Source organism: Stylophora pistillata, chromosome 2 (genome assembly GCF_964205215.1).
Source record: "Stylophora pistillata chromosome 2, jaStyPist1.2, whole genome shotgun sequence".
NCBI classification, from domain to species: Eukaryota; Metazoa; Cnidaria; class Anthozoa; order Scleractinia; family Pocilloporidae; genus Stylophora; species Stylophora pistillata.
The window spans coordinates 23,561,560-23,580,653 of NC_142520.1; the positions used below are offsets into that span (position 1 = coordinate 23,561,560).

At 37.8% G+C, this 19,094-nt stretch overlaps 1 protein-coding gene and 2 pseudogenes across 1 annotated transcript; 1 reads left to right on the top strand and 2 right to left on the bottom strand.

The window, feature by feature from the left end:
- Nucleotides 1-5,236: 5,236 nt before the first annotated feature.
- Nucleotides 5,237-6,154, bottom strand: LOC148737905 (uncharacterized; annotated as a pseudogene).
- Nucleotides 6,155-13,711: 7,557 nt separating this feature from the next.
- Nucleotides 13,712-14,414, bottom strand: LOC148737906 (uncharacterized; annotated as a pseudogene).
- A 3,016-nt stretch (nt 14,415-17,430) lies between these two features.
- LOC148737907 (uncharacterized) lies at nt 17,431-18,743 on the top strand. The gene is made up of 2 exons (XM_088748758.1): nt 17,431-17,590; nt 18,059-18,743. Exons 1-2 carry the CDS (start codon nt 17,456-17,458, stop codon nt 18,506-18,508), a joined length of 585 nt encoding a protein of 194 aa, XP_088604884.1. The 5' UTR covers nt 17,431-17,455; the 3' UTR covers nt 18,509-18,743.
- Nucleotides 18,744-19,094: the final 351 nt, after the last annotated feature.

The following is a 19,094-nucleotide window of genomic DNA, read 5'->3' on the forward strand; positions in this document are numbered from 1 at the left end:
AACCGCAAAGGAAACGTACATTGGTATCTGTGACACCGCTTTTAAAATGCGTTATAGGAACCACTTGTTTTCATTCCGAAACGAACGTTACAGGCATGCTACTGAACTTAGCAAATATATATGGAGTCTTAAAGATAAGGACACTAAGTTTAATATTAAGTGGCGCAAGGTGGAACAAGCTAGTTCATATTCCAATGTAGCTAAAAGATGCAATTTGGGTTTGTGGGAAAAATATTTTATTATTTGTAAACCGCAGATGGCAAGTTTAAACAAAAGAAATGAGCTGACATCAGGTTGCAGACATGTCAGGAAATTCCTGTTAAAGAACGTAACGTTACGATAGCGCGTGCAGTATGTTGCGCGCGCATGTACACATTGTCCTGTCTTTTAACTTTCGGTGGGTTGTAATCGTTATTTCTGGCAGTTGCCTGACGATTGCTTCGAAAGAGGCATGAAACTCAGAGTTGCAGTAAAAGTTCAAGTAACCTAAATCTTGAGGTACAATTATATATATGTATATGTATATATATATATATATAAGCAGAAATGTAATGGTCAAGAGGCCAACTCCAATGTAGCTTTGTTGGTTTATTAGCTCGATGTTTTGACCGTCTCGGTCTTCCTCAGGAGCATACTAATTACATGAGCAATAGTCAAATTTAAAATTCGTGTCAACAGTAAACATGTCACGACGTAATAATATAAAAATAGAGTAGATAACAGCGAGACGTGTTATGGTGACTAAAATAGATAACTTAAAGTTTAAAGTAGTTATAATTCATGTGGTGAGCTACATGAATTATAACTACTTTAACTTATCTATTTTAGTCACCATAACACGTTTCGCTGTTATCTATTCAATTTTTATATTATTACGTCATGACATGTTTACTGTTGACACGAATTCTAAATTTGAATATTGCTCATGTAATTAGTATGCTCCTGAGGAAGACAGAGACGGTCGAAACGTCGAGCTAATAAACCAACAAACCTACATTCGAGTTGGCCTCTTGACCATTACATTTCTGCTTTTATTTACGTTATTTCAAGAGCCCACGATCGCTTCAGTGATCCTCCAGGCAGCGCGTTTGAGACTGATCGGCATTGTTTGTGGGACCCCTTACAAGCGTATACTTATATATATATATATATATATATATATATATATATGTAATTATAACAAACTGGTTCAAGACTTCAGAGGTAGTTCATCGTTTTATTACGACAAATCTGTTTCGTATGGTCGAAAATGACCACACCCATCAGATAATTTCAACGATTGACCGTTAACTTACAAGGACTGGCTATAAAAGCTAGAATACGGTTGCTAGGAGATATAAAAAGAACGCTACTTTTCCATATATATAAGTCATGTGACTGGTATGTATAATCTCGGAGATTGTTACTTTATTATGAAGTTTTTAAGGAGGTTTTTAAGGAGGTATCTGTTTCTATGGGGGAATGAACTTGCAAGCTCATTTCGCTTGTTTAGACTGCAAAGCTCCTTTCTACATATGATAGTGAATTTTTCAAAAAGACATAAATTACATTTCTTAGTAATGTTGTTCTACGGTTTGCATTGTTTGACGATTTTCCACGTTAGGTTAAAAGGTTTTTTATTGTCCTTCAGTGTCCATCTGTGTTTAGATAATTCAGTCTCGTGTCTCTTGTTTTGGTGTCGGAAGGAAGCTGTGTGGTTTCTGTACCGTTCTTTGAAGTTTGTTGCTAGTCCCACGTATGAATCTGTTGACGTTTCAGTTGACTGTTGCTTGGTAGACTACGTTTGATCTGAGGCATTTTCCTTCTAGGTAGCATTGGTCTTTTTTCCGGCAGTTACATTCTTTGTCTAGTGTTTGTGGGGAAGTTTGTGACTGGTTGTAATCTGATAGTAGCTTTCTGTTGTGTGACGCGATGATTGTTTTGACGTTAGGCATGCAGGAGTAGCTTATCCTTAGTGTGTGGCGATTGAAGATCTTGTGTAAAGGGTGGTTTTTCGGGAAGCATCTGTCAACAATATTTAAGAACTTCTTCCCAGATTGGTCTTCACGTTGGAGTTCCATGGTGGATTATACCATGTTACTTTTCTTGTGTGATTTTTGTTGCGCTTTCGGGCTGGTTGTGGATCATATGTAAGCTTATAGTCGTTGCCACTTTCGTAGAGGGCTTTTTGGTAAGGAGGGCTGACGTTATCGAAAACTTTTTTGTTTGATGATATGCTGGTTAATTGCTTGTTTATATTTTCCGCGACGTTCTTTAGCAGTGCAGGTGGGTGGCTACTTTGACTGTGAACATAGGGGAGTTTGTTGTTTGGTTTCATGAATGGGTTGCAAGATTCATTTGCGAGGTCGAAGGTTACATCTAAAGATTTGATTGCTTTCTTATTAGCTTCCATGATAATCTTACGAAAGTAAACCTCTGGAAAAGCACATCCAATGTCATCGAATGGTTTCATTCAATACCTGATAAAGCTCAACATGCGTTTGTAACCATCGATGTGTGTGAGAAATAACGGATTGTAACCGTTATTTCTGGCAGTTGCCTGACGATTGCTTCGCAAGAGGCATGAAACTCAGAGTTGCAGTAAAAGTTCAAGGAACCTAAATCTTGAGGTATAGTTATCCATAGCTCTAGCCCTGCTATTGAGCACTTTTTAGTAGATGATGATCTCATTCCGCTATTTTGGTTATATATATATATATATATATAGATAGATAGATAGATAGATATTAAATTATATAGGAAAATAAAAATTTAAACTTCGCACTAAAACTTCGCACTAAAGATCTGAGTCCTCTTTCATCAGGTGCATAAGATACTAGTTGAATAACGATCCTTATGTATATATATATATATATATATATATACATATATATATATATATATACATATATATATATATATATATATATATATATATATATATATAGCTCTTTGGCATACAAAGCTTTGCTTTCATGTCCAAATTGAGCACTCTAACTAGGATGAGTCATTGCTCTGCAATTGCGCATGCTCGCTAGTGTACTCTAGTTTGAGCACTCTGGCATGGCTTAGACGATACCACAAAGGTTGGATCGTTTGGGGTGACCATATTGGTTCTCCTCCATCCTAGCATTAGCACTGCACTGATGAGGCCCAGAAGGCCGAAACAGTACTGTCTGCAGTTAGTTATATATATATATATATATATATATATATATATATATATATATATATATACATAAGTTAGGGAGTTAAAGAGGACGCTTCGATTCTCTGTAACTCTGAGTTCCGCGCCTAAGCGCTCGTCAGACAGAGTTACAGAGAATCGATGTATCCTCTTTAATTCCGTAACTTATGTATAATTAACGGCCATTCGATGGAAATATTTTATTATTAATTACACTAGGAAACGCCTGTCGTATAAAGAGTGGATCTCGTAAACGGGCAGTGTTGGACCATTGTCGGATTACAGAATTTCATGTCAAGAATGTGACAGTTGATGTCAGGTTGCATTTTTGTTATAAGTACTAAGATGACGACTTGGAACGGGGAATCTGATACACCTGTCATAGGTTCTGTAACACCTTGACTTCTATCAGTTTCAAACAAAAACGTTAAGAGACTTTTAGAGTTGTTGTGCAGCAAAAGAGACACATCTTGGCCGCTCTTTCAGAAAGATTTGACAATACATATTATCCACCACTGAATCATTACAACTCTTTGTTCGTCTAGCCTTGAGAAATTGGATATAACTGGTCTGAAGTCTAGGTTTTCAACCAGCGGTTGTCAGAGATGGCTGGGAGAATTCTCTGTTCTTAATTTGTTTCAGTGTTTTTTTGGTTTTTTTGGTTTTTTTGGTTTTTTTTGGTTTTTTCCTTTTTTTTTTTTTTTTTTACAGCACAAATTAAAATCAAACGAGTAGGACCTTTTTTATCTTTAAAACTTGATCTATAGGTATCTTTACGTACATAAATACGGGTTAACACCCACTTGTCGGTAATCCTGAGATTGAAAATTCGTACAGAAAAAGAAAAAAAGAATATTACTCACAAAAACCGCAACTTTGTGTTCTTGTCAAAGATTCCCGGGGGAAGGTTTTGCACTTGAATCTCAGACAAGTACCTATAGACAAAGCCCACATACATAAATGTTGCATAGCATATAAAACAGCAGCAATACCATTCAAAATCATTTACTTGTTAGTTAGGTATTCCTACACTAGAAGTGTAACTTTAAGGATTTGACTAATGAGTCAATTTCTTCTTTCAGTTCGATTCATTTTTTCGAAAAAATATTAATTAATAAGATGTAAGATGATTTCTCTTGGTATAAACTAATGGTAAAACCAAGTGCCAGTAGCACATCTTTTAACTTAATGTATCCAGCCACAGAGATAATTTATTTGTTTGTAAACCTGACTGTAACTCGAAGCACACTTAATTTTCATGATATTCTGAGCCACAAGAAATTGTAATCAGGTGTCTTCTGGCGAAGGACATTTCAGTTGACATTTAATCTTGGAAATTTTGTGAATTCCTAACGTACTTATTGGTGGAAAATTATGTCAAGAACGAGGGAACCCCAGAAAATACGAAACGGAACACGGTAACGAGATTCACAGGTAATTTGGTTATATCAACTAAGTTGAAATTGTAAATTAGCCACGGTAACGAGTAAAAAAGCTGACGTTTTCAGCGTTAGCCCTTCGTCAGAGCGAATGGAGGAATTGTGGGTTGTGTGTGGGTTTATCTGCAGAAAGTGGAGGTACGCACTAGGTGGGAACATGGCGACGAGAATAACGCGAATAAATTAGTGGAATGAAAAGCGTTCGTTGATAATTGTGGGATTAAGAGTTTCGATTTGAAAGATAAACTTTTGTTCAAGAGTTTTGCGGCTTTCCGTGTTACCTAAATGCAAGGAAAGACGGCAGATTGCCACCAGCCATATGCTGATTAGAATGATTAGGTAAATTAAAATGTCTAGCGACTGGTTTTGAGTCCTTGTCATTCCTTTCTACGTCGCGAAGGTGTTCTCGGAATCGGTCACTAACTCATCTTCCTGTTTCGCCGATGTATAACTTTTTGCAATAAGTGCAAGTTATGTAATATATTACGTTAGCGAAGGTGCACGTGAAGTGATCGGTGATCTTAATGGATCGTTTGGGTCCCGATATTTTCTCAGCCTTTTAAATGAAACTGCAAGTTTTGCATCGTGCGCGAGCACATTCAAAATTACCGGGTTGGTTATTAGTGTGGAATCAACTTCTCACCAAAAAGTTAGCCAATGTTTTTGCCGCGTTTGAATGAAATAAGTGGAGGTTGAGCAAAGATAGTGCTAGTCCCTGAATCGTTTTGAAGTAATTTAAAGTTTTTAAGAATAATGGATTTAACTGAGTGGTTGTGAGGGTGAAACGTGACAGTGAATGGAATGCGGTCTGAACTTCCCTTCTGTGATGTTTGTAGTGCCTACTGTCGATAAATAAGTTGGGCGCGGTGGTGACCCACTTGAAAAACAGAAACAGGGTAGCCGCATTTTTCGAAAAACAGGCACACTGACTCTGATTTGTGGGAAAATTCAGAGTCATCACTACATAAGCGACGACGTCTTAGAAACTGAGTAAAGAAAATGGAATTCTTAACATCAGATGGATGCGAAGATGAATACAACAAGTAACTATGTGAGTCTGTAGGTTCGTAATACACACTAGTGCATAAACCGTTGCCTTCAATTGAAACTTTGATATCTAAAAAACATGGAGAATTGTCGGGAATTTCCCAGGTATATTTTAGAGCCGGGTGAAAACAATTCACTGCAGTTATGAATTGAATTAGCTCCTCTCTGGAAGAGTAGGTAGCGCCGATACCGTCGTCGATGTAGCGACCGTATATTTCAGGTTTGGGGCCAATGTGTTGGCTAAAAAATTGGTGTTCAACAAAACCTACAAAAAGATTGGTATAGATGGGTCCCATTTTGGTACCCATGGCTACGCCATTGGTTTGTTTGAAACAAGTGGTCCCCGAATGAAAAACAATTAAGTGTGAGCACTAGTTCAGCTAAGCGAAGTAGGGGTTTCAGATTTAGGCTCCTTAACAGTGCGTTGATCAAAAAAAAAAGTTTGGAGGGCCAGAAGACCTTCGCCATTAAGAATGGCAGGGTAAAGAGATGTAATGTCCATGGTGAAAAGAAACTCAATCATCACACCCACCTTCCACGTAAGAAAGAGCTGGGTTTTCAAATCTCCGGGATTAGTGAGGACGAATCTTCAGTAAGTGTTGTACTCAAATTTGTCTTACCCCTCATGCGGACTAGATGTTGGATTATTGTATCCATCATCGTCATTGTTGTTGTAATAGTTATAGCTGTCATAATCGGTAAATCTCGTGCCGACCGGCACATAGGGTCTTTGCGGTATTGTTTTATTTGAACCAGTCCGATGTGAATTTTCTGGCCCCATTCCAACAATTAACGACCTCGAACAAATGTTTTTCAGGCGGCTCTTCTTCAGATAATACTCGGTCTCCACGAGCCCTTTTCCTATATGGTGTCTCGGAAATAGCTTCGACTTGCGATGTTTTCATTGTACGGCATATGCCCGACAACTCTATCTGCTTTATTGAATTCAATCATCATGCCAAACGGGTGCAGCTGTATTCCTGATCGTAGCTCTGATTTTTTTTTTAAGCATTCAGTCTTCTTAGTTTAAAGTAATTTATATATTTGGATATATAGGATAGGAGATACTTTTCGATGAAGTAGCTGAATTTTGAATCATTTTGTGTTTCTCGATATACTAATTGCAATTCAGTAGTAAACACAGAGGCCACCAAAACCAGGATTGGCAGGCGTATGAAACAGAAGATATTTTTTTAAAAGAGTTCACAATGATTCTATGAAAACCTCTGGTTTATTGTTAAAAGAATGATCGCAGCTTTTGAGAAATAACCGGGCAATTCTAATCATTGGAAGCTCGTTTTAAGGAAAAAAATAAAATAAAAAAAAAGAGAAGAAGCTATAACCTTATCAAAACATTGCTTTTTAAAGGAACGTAGCCATTTTTAGGCATTGACTTTCCGTTACTTTTTTCTAACTTTTCGATGTCTAACATTGTATAGGAAATGCCAGCAGCAAGCAAGCGAATCTCCATGCATATTTATCGATAGTAAACTCTCACAAAGAACCTGAGATGTCGAACATCCAGTTCCTAGTGGCCTAGCTGCATACTCCTCACTCTAATGGTGCCAATAATGTTTGGTCTTTTTCGGAGTAAAGACTGAGATTACTAATCAGGAAAATTTTCATTACAGTGTCATTCTTTTCGCCCCCTAAAAGTTATCAATTTTCAATTAAAAAAAGAAAAAAAGGAAACCAAAGGGTCGTTAATCCATATCCACATAGAGTCAAAAACTTCAGCAATAACTCAAATTTATAGACATAGGATAATAACTTTTGTTATGGTAGCTTTAGGTAAATTAAAAGATTTGCATATTTGTTTTTGTTTTCGTTTTCTATTTATTTATTTCTTCGTTTTGTTTTGTCTTTTACCGCATTGCTTTACGTATGGTCTTGAAACAAACAATCATTCAAGTTTTGTTTGTGATCGCATGATTTCTTAAAATAACTGAAAGGTAATGGACGATGCCTTTGCCAACTGTTCAGTTCATAGTCGTGAGTTCCTTCCTCCTCATACGAACTGTTCTTGAAGCTGTTCTTGAAATTTCTGATGTACGGATTTTAACATGAATTTGCTGCACAATCATTCTTTTGACAAAGGCCTCCTACATGTAACATAATTTCCCATATCAAGTTATCGTTTCTTAAAAGTGGAAGCATCAGCGAATTATAAGCTATTTAAAGGAAAATAGCTACTTTAACTCTTTATTGCTACTCTTATAGTGTCTTAAAATAGTCTAGCCCAACTTACAGCCTGTACAATTCAGTATTTGTAATGAAAATATCTGACGGCAATTCCTTCAACGGGTTTCCGGACAATGAACTACAAATGCAACGAAAACAAAATAAGTTACAAGTGCATTTATAACTAATCAACTGTTGAGCTATTTTAAGACCTTTAAGGCTAGAAACCTCTAACAAAGACAGGTAATTACTCGCCGAAATATGTATATAACACGATATTTCCAAGGCTTTCTAACAACCATAACAAACGACAATCGACAACCATAACAAACGCATCCTAACAGCATCTATACAGTCTGATGACACCGCCGCCACCGCCACCGCCACTACCATTGATAACAACAAGACATGCAACTGCCGACAAAAGAACACATGCCCGCTCGACGGAAACTGCCTGCAACCATCAGTAATCTACCAAGCCTCCGTTACACGCAAAGACAACAACACCACAGAAACGTACATCGGACTCACAGAGAATGACTTCAAAACAAGATACAGAAACCACACCGCATCATTCCGCCACGCTAAACACAGAAACTCTACCGAACTCAGCAAGCACATCTGGACCCTCAAAGACAACAACATCGATCACTTTATTTCCTGGCGCATTCTCTCATCGCACTCACCGTATAACAGCTCAACTAAAAGATGTAACCTCTGCCTCAAAGAAAAATTCCTAATCATCTGCCGGCCCGAACTATCAACACTAAACAAACGTAATGAACTCGTGTCTTCATGCCGCTACAGAAGCAAAGCCCTCCTACGCAACAACTAAACTGTCAATTTCGCGCTGCATAAATTAGACTAGTTAGATCATGCAAATTATATTGTATATAAGCAATGGTAAAGTTTATTCTCATTAAATCCCCTGATGAGTGGGCGACCACGAAACAGGCTTGTAGCGATGAACTTGTTGTTTACTTGTCTTTTTCCTCCCACAATATATACTTCGCTCTACTTCTATGTATTGAGCACTGTTCTACGAAAATCAAGTAACACTTTATATATATATATATATATATTTTTTTTGCTATCTATCTGGCTGCTTCAAACTCATCGAAGTAGTGCTTAGCCTTCTCTTTTTTTCTTCCAGCTACTTCGATATTTTTTCCGGAACAGAAAACTCTCTTCGCAATTCCGGATATCTTTAACGCTTATAAGAAAAGGTCTCCCACTCCATGGAGCGTTTGGCCATCTTTTTCATATTTTTAATATATATCCCCAACCCCTGTTATTTGTTTTATTTCATCTGTTAGCTCATTTATCAACAAAAATATCGTTATTACTGTTACTATTATAATATTCATTATTATAATAAGAATAATAGTCATAATCATCAGTTCAATCACTATTATTATTACTATTGTTATTATTTTGCCTTTCTGTTCCTGTCTCCTTCGTTTTAATCGTCTTCCCTTATTTTTTGCACTCAGACCAATTCGTGGTCTGATGACGAACACCGAACTCTTCTTTATTCGTATAATGTAGGTTCTTGCACCCTTTTACTTAGAAACCTGATTCAATTAGCGCATTCATTGACCTATCAAACGCGCGGTCTCCATTTTCGCTGAAATTGAACTCTCCATGCAATAGTCCGCACAACTATGTTGATAAAGTTCATTACAAGTCCATGCGATTTTGGTTGCAGTTTATGCTTTGAGGTATTTACAATCAATTAAGGAATTCCATAAAAGTGCAAAATTTTTATCCGAACCAGCATGAATAAACTCAAGTCAGAGCTACATTCACAAAAATATATCGGTTGGTTCTTCAGGTTTTCTCACGAGTGTCTTGCATTACACTGTTAATAGGTACAGTGGCATCCCCCACTTACAGAGACTTCAGAAGATGGTTGTTTCTAAAAATTCCTGAAGACAGATTCTTCAGCTGGTTTTCTTCGATTAACCTATTACAAGAAAACATTTTAAACCATCGATTAAGTAAGACCTTTAAGGTGACAAAAGACCTAAAAGCAAAAACACGGCAGGTAATAGTCTTGGCATCTCTGTGTACAATTGAAGAGACAAAACAAAAAAACAAACAGAGAAACAGAAGGAACAAGCAAAAAAAAATTAACAAAAAGACAACATCAACAAGGAACATCTTTGTCGGTATCCCTGTGTACGATAGGGATGGATGGAGTGGGGGAGGGTGTGGGGGTGGGCTGAGCCTAACTTTAAGGAGAAATTTTGGTAACAAGGGAACGCTTTACACTGAAATAAATCCTTCCCTTGCAATTTCCTGGTCAAATGGGCTGAGGTGAACTTGAATTGAAGTTGACTACTGAATATGTATTTAAACAATATCTCCTATATACCCATTATATTCTTCTCATGACTATAAGTTTGTTCAGTTTATAATGATTCTCTTTTTAACATACAATGTAGACACCTTACTTCTTGCAGAATTGCAGGACTCAAGTATTTTCTATGTACATATTTCGTCGTAATATAATTAAAGCGTTATTAAATTGCGTGATATTGATTTCAATAGGTAGATGTTGGACTAGGGCCCCACATTCCTTCCACGTTTTTACCAATTCTTGCACAGAATGCTTAGAATCCTCAGCGAGGGAAAGAATATCGGAATTGATTCTATGTCTTGTTCTGGAAATGGGGCTTTCTGTTATAAGCAAGGAGGAGCTCGTATCAGCTCATGACAGTTGCTCAGAAACGAACCACTATCCAACAAAATCTCGCCTCATAATCCTTCTTTTTATTTCTCTCGAATATGTCTGGACGTGTCACCTGACCCAACAACTGATAAGAGTCTTGTGATACTCTCTTAATAATTGTTCCCAAGTTAAAAACCTTCCGTATAAGTCCCCCACCATTTTCATGCCAATAAACGTTATTAGACACATAATTCTTGTAAACTTATCTGGTGCAGTGAAAGTGAAAATCATTTAATTTTTCAGTTCTCAAATAATGGAGCTTCTTAATCAAATGAGCTGATAATGTTAATTGGAGGTATGGTGTGCTGGAACTTTGGTGGTCAGGTACGAAGTAGACACTTCCAGTACCTCCTCCACTGTGTAAGTGTAAAAGAGACAGATCAAATAATGCATTATCTTTGGCAGCAGCACCCTGAAGAGATGAAAATGTTGGAAGATAATGTTTTAACTGTTTGTGATAAAGAGTGCACTATCGAATTTCAGCCAGGAGCAGACATGCTCTGGCAGAGCTGGGCTGCCAATGAACTTAACCAGGCAACTACATATCCTTCCCCAAATGCAAATGTTCATAAAGGAGATTTAAACACTATGGGGGGGGGGGGAGGGGGTAGCATTGGAATGGGTAAAGATGACACCTGGAAGCCTTACACTATGGAGATGAGAACCTCTAATGCTGAAAAGGTAAACAGCTTTATTGCCTCTCTTCCCCCAAATCTTTCAGAAAAAAAAAAAATACAAATTCCAGAAAGTTACAGTTCACGATTTAAAACGGCATCTGACAGTTAGGTCTCCCTAGGATTGGGCATTTTGCAGACAGGTTAAGGCCAGAACACATGCATTGTGAGATCAATGCCTTGCAGCATTTTATTTTGATCTCCTATACTTAGAGACAGTGAGAAGAGCAAAGTTTGATCCTTTTGTTTCTGTCCTGGGAGCACCTATAGGGAATAGAGATGGAGATGTTAAAGGGGGACAACCCTAAGGACTCTTTTGAGGGTTTCTGGTATAGACAGTGTTAGGGAGCGTGCTACGAAGCAGGGGATGTTGCAGAAATAAGAGGAGGACCTAAAACAATACTAGCAGAAGACAGATTTTCCTCATGTAAGGCTTGTATCAGGTTAGGGGGTGTGGAATGGGATACTTGGTTTCAAGAGTGAAAGAAAATTTTAGTAATGAAGCTAACAGGTATATCAAGTTACCAGTTAAGCTTGTTGGCAATCAAGCCATTTCATTGGCTCGATATTACTATCGTAGTTGACACTTAAGAAATGAAGATGAAACAGAGGCACAAACAATCCAATGACTGGCTCTTAGCAGGATGGGTTAACCTTCTGAGGAATGCAGGGGGACTTTTTAATAGAATAGAGACCAATTCTGCCCAGGTTGCAGAACTGAAAGAAATGTGTAGTATGTGTTTTAACTTGATGTCTTTGTTTTTTTTCATCCAGTGTTAATGTCACAACATGGACAGTTGGATATGCCATTCCCTATCATGCAAATTTGCTGTTTACGAGGTATAGGGTGGGTTGTGGCATTGTCTCTTTGCAGGCTAAAGAGGCCAAACATTCTGGAGTGAAGGAAGATTTGACCTGAACTAAACGGTCAAATGTAAGCACTGTCACAGGTAAATGGTAGCAAGTAATGTGAAGTAATTATTTTTGCTGATTTTACCTCCCAGAACATCAACCAATGCCCACCTCTTATACCTCACACTACCAATCACGTTCTCCCCTACACTGTTACCAATCGTTTGTTTGCAATTGTGGTGGAAATAAAGAAAATGATTTTCTCAGTTGTCAAGTTTGTTTGCCTAATATTGACCATGTGACTTGTTCAAGCAGCAGAGCCGTGACAGAATCAGTGTTGTGTACACTAAAACCCATTGTCTATACACAGTGCAATACTCGCTTTGCTGACAACTTATGACTGTGGTCTCATCTGAAGTTCTGCAATACCACTGAGGTAAGAAGTGTAGCTATCAATCCAACTTTGATGACAGTACCTGGGTTAAAGGAAGCTTTACATAGAAGAGGACTAAGCACTGCAGGTAATAAGGAAACTGAAGGTGCATTGTCTGGAGAAGGGTAGTTGATTAATTTTTTATTCAACAGTTTAAATCTCCTAAAATAATTCATTTGAATTTTATTTTTCTTGGTCAAGTTGGTGCACAATAAGACATACTCGTTGTGAGAATGATAACTAAGCTCTCAACAAATTCTTTGTACCAGTAATGTGAGTGATAATATGCCTACTTTATAAGAAAAAAGTTTTAAAACTGGTGCAAAACTGTTCAAAGTAGCTATGTTTGCTAGACAGGTTAAACCTGTCGGAACACAAAAGTACTTTTGTCACTGATATCAGTTGGTGTGCACTGATATATTACATAGAAAACTTTATAAACCCATTTTTTTATCTGACTTCCATTTTAGAGGCAGAGTTTCTGCTCTAATGTATTTATGGAATTTTGTACATAAAGGTTTGACCACTAAACCCTTTACATGCTAACAACAGTATAAATATTCTCCATACTGTTCTCAGTACATTTTCCAAGGTGCTGACAAGGAGAATTTGTTTAACAATCAAGAGATTCTCTAGTTAGTAACTATTTCCTTCATTCTTGTGACTTTATGTTTAATTTGGGGTTAATATTGTAAGAAGAAATTAGATGCTGGTCACTGTTAGGGGTCAAAGGAATAATAACTAATGACTCAGCATTTTGCATGTTATGTTGACACAATGCATTTGTTTTAGTAATGGATTTGTCTTAAATAAAAGGTACACAAGGTTGCAGCTTGATATTTTTAAGAGCAGGATGAATTATACATAGATAAATGAAATTTGTATTTAATAGGAGTAATTCTGTAAACTGCTAGGATAATTTCATAAATGAATCAGACATCATGAGTGAAACAATAAACAAGCTTTTAGCTGTTATGTTTAGGTAAATCCATACTTCTATCTATTTACTCCAGTGTATTTCTGTCTACAAGAGCTGAAGATTAAATTTTAAAATATATGCTTGTGTTAAAAACATATTTTCTTCAGAACTCTGTTTCAAATTACATTCAGGGTTGTCATTCTTTTGCTATATGAAGTTTCGTGACAAGATCTAACAAAACATTAGCAAATTATGCTGTTAGCTAATTAACTGTCAAGCCAGAATGCATTCAAATTCAGTAGCTTTTGTAAATTTGAGTCCGTTGCAAAAGCTTCTCGATCATAGCGCTGCAAGTAAAATGTGGTTGTTACCTTTTGTTGTTTTACTGAGTAAATCGTTTGAAGCGGCGTAGTTTGCGTGACAACAACAATTAACTTGCCGCTGTAACTTTGAAGCACGCGACGATCCTCAGGAATATTCTCAAAGTGCCGCTTCTTGAGAAAATTATCTCCCTTAAATCTCGCTGGAGACCAAATTTTCTATGCCGTGTCGAGCCTTCAGTTTGGCAATTGAGCGTGATACTCTTACCATTCTTTGTTGTTTTCGCGCTTCCCCCGTAGCCTTATACTAAAAACCCAGATAGTGCTAAGAGATTTGAAATGGCATGAATAGAATGATGGGCGTTATAAGATCGGACATTCTAGTGCGAGCGAGCTTCACATCAATAGAGAGCCCGATTTTCTTATGAAAGCCATTCACCAGGGGACCCGCGGGCTCCAGCTTGTTGCCTGTGAGTTCCTGTAACACGGGATCAAGGTCTCTCATCCCGTAGCTGGGGTTATTTTCTGCAAAACGAACCCTCCTTAACCATTGTTTCTCCGCAGAAAGCTTCATCTCTACGGAGTTGGTATTTCAAAACCGATCTTCTCTCTCTGTTTCATCGTCTATGCCGAAGTGCCTTAAACATAGTTTGTTTGATGTGCTCGCGCTGTCATTATTTGCCGCCATTTTTGAATAGGCCTTTACTTTTCGTGCCAACTGCTGCTGACGATTTCTGCGCCAGCGCGCAGCAGAGTGGCGGGAGGAATACCCTAGGCAACCGACCATCATTTGCTTGGGTGCTAGGAATTCATCTACAATGACTGATCTCCGGCTCCTTATTCATGATTTCCATGCCCCTTATCTTGAGCCACTTGTGCCGGATCTGCTTTAAGTGCAGTGTGTCCTCCTACTTTCAATTTCAGTTCTAGCAAGTTCTTCTGCTTAGGACTAAAACGGAAAGCCTTTCTCGAAGATCGCAATGCCCAGCTTCAGCTCTGCGGTAACGCCTGAACACTTTACTCTGCAATCTCAGAACGAGCAATATACGACTGTGCACTATATTCTTCCTGGTGGTTTTCAATGGAAAGCATCTTTGCCTTGTCGAGAATTGAAGCGAGTGCGTTTCCTCTATAAATATGCGCTTGCCATACTGTATACACTGCTACACCATGCAGTGGCGCTGAAAAGTACCCACGCATCCTTCAACTTAAAAGAAAAAAAAAATCAGCGTTTGTTGTCGATGGATACAACTTCTCCTCTCCTTAAACGATATCTTCTGTCTTGTCTTGGAGAGGAGACTGCTTTTTGTCGAACGAAAGGATATCTTTAGTTAGAGTTCTCCCGAAGAAAAGTAACTGTCGGGAAAGACTGGATCCCGCACTGATTCCATCAGTTTGAACGAAAAAAGAAAGGATAAAAAGATGGCTATAAAAGATGAATATAACTAACCCGTGTGAGAAATAAACATTTGGTAAAAGCGAGCAAGAATTATAAGGAAAGAATGCCAGTGTTTTTTGGTAAAGACGCGTGCTATTGCAATTGTGGCCCAGGACTTGTGGGTCTGCATCTAATGCAATCCGAGAGCAACAGGGGGCAGTTTACTACAGTAGCTTGTGAGGCGAGTAAAAATTTAATAATTTTCAACAATTTATTATTTATATTGCGCAAATCAACATGTGGATATGATCAAATGTACATCACAACATTTTTCGGGGGACTTTCGCCGGACTGCATAAGCAGTTTACAAACAATCGAAGGAAACTTATTTGAATATTCCCCCTCCCCCCAACTCGCGATAAACAGGCCAGACCATTTCACAGTAATCTCGTGAGTGGGTTCTTTAAAGTCCCCTGCCTAACCAAATTAACTAATTAATAGATGCAGCAGCGAAGCGAATGCACAATCCATGTTTGGCGCTAATGCGTGGTATATACTAATTCATTAACAATACTCAAATTAAAGTGTAAATATGGCAAGCATATTGACTTTATGGATCGTTACCAGTTTCAAATTGTATCCGCATTGTACAGGACGATTTTGCATCTCGGCTTGTTTTGTTTGGAAAATAACCGCTAACATTTTAAAGATCAGGTGACCTGAGCAACAGAAACAACGAAAGTTGAACTAAATTAGCTTTCTATCCAGGGTAGAACGATTTTTTGCCCCACAACGGCCTGATGTCTTTTCCACGTGCGCCGTCTCGATTTTTGACCTCCAGTTGAGTGACACGGAATGGTGTATTTTGACCTCTGTCTTACTTTGTTTGGGGCCCCAACATTTCGTAGTCTTGAGTAGCCCAAAAATTTTATTGGACTTTTGTGAATAAGAAGCCTTGTTCTTAGCTGGATTAACTTGGTATAACGCCATGCCAGCCACCAAGGTGCGATTTTACTCTCTCAATTTTCCCATTTCTCTGTTCCCCTAAATAAGTGGAATAGTGGAGATAACAAAAATTTCCCAAAAAACTTAGTTCGCGCCGAAATTGGACAGGTAACACTTCAGCCTGTTCGTAAATACGTGTTCTTTCTATCGAGAAAATCGTTGGTCACATTTACGGTTTTTTTTTAATCCTCAAGCGACTTTCAAATAATGATGGGTTGCCTGGACCTAATGAAGCTGACATGAGAGCCACCAAACCGATTTTTACCGCCGTTGCCGTAAAATAAAAAATGTAATGGAACTTAAGGGATCTTGTTGAAAAATAGTTCGTCCAGACCCATATTCTGGCAAAGCTTGGGGGTTTTCGATTTTTTCATATTGCACACCTAGCACCTCCAGGCGATATTTAGGAATGGCCGCTCTCGAGTAATTAAGTTTCATTTGATCTACGAAAAAATTCGGCCAAAGTCGCTAACCATGTAAAAGTTTCTTTTGAATTATGCTATTTTATTACTTGCTTTGTATTTATATCCGAGGTTATAATCTCAAAATTCTAAAAAAAAGGGGCTTCTTCCTGTTCAATGTTGCACACTTTTCTCGTCCATTAGATATTTCTATCAGATTTAAAAAACAATTTTCAACTAGAAGACTTAGGAAAAGGACAAAATGGAAATAACACACCAGAGCCCCATTGCACCCTAATTTTAGCGCATCCCTTAATCCAGTTTAACGGAAATATAAACAACATTAAATTGTCAAATTCAAGTACGGTTTTAAGGAACCGGATGTCTCTATAACGGCCTTAAAGAATCCTTGGGGATTTGTAAGTTATCTAACACCGTCCTGTATTTTGTGATAATGTACAGAGAATGAGAGCTAAAGTGTTCACCACTGGTATTTTGTTACTTCATTTAGCAAAAGAAACGTGGTTCGGAGACACAATAATGGGGGGTCTGGATTTAGAAAGGACTAGTACACGGGATACGTACCCCCTCCAAAGTGTTGAACATTTTTTTCAGATGAACAAAATTTCTAAATTTCGCGTATGCCGTGATAATATTTTATAGACGCTTGGAGAGAAATTAAGGGAAATGACACATTTTTAAATAGTCGTTAACAGTTATTGCACTGTAAGTTTTAAAGAAGCCGCCAGAATATTTGGAGAATCGAAAATCAGCGACGAAAAATCCAATTTCATTCCAGAAAATGACCCCTTTGAGGGAGACATTTGCACCAGACTGAAAAATTGGTCCTGCTCCTGCGCAGTTTGAATGAGCGGGCTCTAGGGCTGAACAAAGTAGACAGAAAAAATGGCGGCTGAAAAGCACACTCGTCCCGTGGAAGGTTTTTATCTCGGAACAGAAAGCCGCATTCGTCTCAAAGCCGAGAAGATACGTCCCAAAAAACCGGAAAAAGTTTATCAGGAGAAAATGTATCCAATTGAAGTAAGTAGGGAGATTGCTTTGTTGATAAATTTCCTCGTAACGTAATACATGCGGTATAAAACCACACTTCTTTTGAATAATTTTAACTTTTTCCGAAAGAAATAAGTTCTTTAAGAGATAAAGGATTCTACAAATTTCATAGTTTTCGGTTTAACATGAAAGGAGTAACTTCAGAATACCTGATAGCATAGTTGACCGTAGCTATTGAGAGTTATTTAGCCCATCTTTCTTGCCGCTATGTAAGTAAATAGAACAGTACTGATATTTAGCAAGTTAACCTAAAAGGCAATTTTCGTCGCCTCGGATACTCATGGTTTAACTGGGATCCTTCTGAAAAAATCTTAAATAATTTTGTTTCAAGAACTTTTTATCCGTGAGCATTTCAAGTAAGTACTACAAATTACCCGAAGTTATGTTGTCAAAGTGAATGATAATAGTCCTAAGATATAGATAATATTTTCTTTGCAGATTGTTGACCGAGACAAAATAGAAAATAAAGTGAAAATTCACTTTATTGGATATTCAAGTGATTTTGATGAATGGAGAGGTGGAGATGACTTAGTTGACAGAGACAAAAGTAGTCTTGGTCGCTTGGTACCACGATTCATACCAAGTGAAGATTCCTTGTCTGACAGGGCTTCAGCTTTATTCAACCGCCTCGGCCGCGAAGTAAAGTTTAGTCTATTTTCAACCAAAAGGGAGTCACCGGTGGTTCGAATTGAGATGCAGATTGACATGGATATCTATAAAACAGACTTACAGAATATTGGATTTGTAAAAAAGTCAAGAGGACGGGAAGTACATTGTGTTGATGATAACTCTCATTTATGCGATCTACTTGGTAGTAAGTGGTTTGAGAGAATTCAAAATGTAAATGGAGACTTTTGTTATGTCATTCCTGTAACTGTAAGATTTTGACTTCATGAAAAAAAGCCTGTGAGAGAATTTGTTTATGTCGGCGATACTCTTGTAGAAAGCCACACTGAAAGTGACTTGGAAGTCATTTTTACATTTGTTCGTGGGGATGGTGTGAAGGCTGAATACAACAGCAATGAGTGGAAATCGCCCCCATCCTAACAGTAGTAGTAGTCACAATGTTTCTGACAGTATCAAACATGTAATGCATTAATGTTGACCAAAGAGGATGAGTTGTTGCCCATGTGCTTGTACTTTGATCTCTCAAAACCATCATTAAAAGTTTTGTTTTTGTCAATTGCATCTTGACATCGCAGCTCTTGAATGAGGAGGTTAATTAGGTTGTCAGAAATTCTAAGAAAAAGGTGCAGTGAATCTATGACAACATGATCAATGGGAATTGAGGGAAAAAGTGGAGCATGTTTAGAATTGTACTTCACTGTTCTTGACCTTGTATTCACTTGTTGTTGAATCTCCTCAATTGAACGTGCTCCTTTTGAGACATCAGTGAGAGACCATTCTTTTCTTCCATCATATTTGTCATATAAGGGCATTTACACCAAATACAGGGGTATGTAGCATGGGCAGC

Bases quoted from the DNA above. Each gene is read 5' to 3' on its own strand.
- LOC148737907 (XM_088748758.1), top strand. From the start codon at position 17,456: ATGGCGGCTGAAAAGCACACTCGTCCCGTGGAAGGTTTTTATCTCGGA. The intron at 17,591-18,058 runs GTAAGTAGGGAG...TTTTCTTTGCAG, and splicing joins AGAAAATGTATCCAATTGAA to ATTGTTGACCGAGACAAAAT.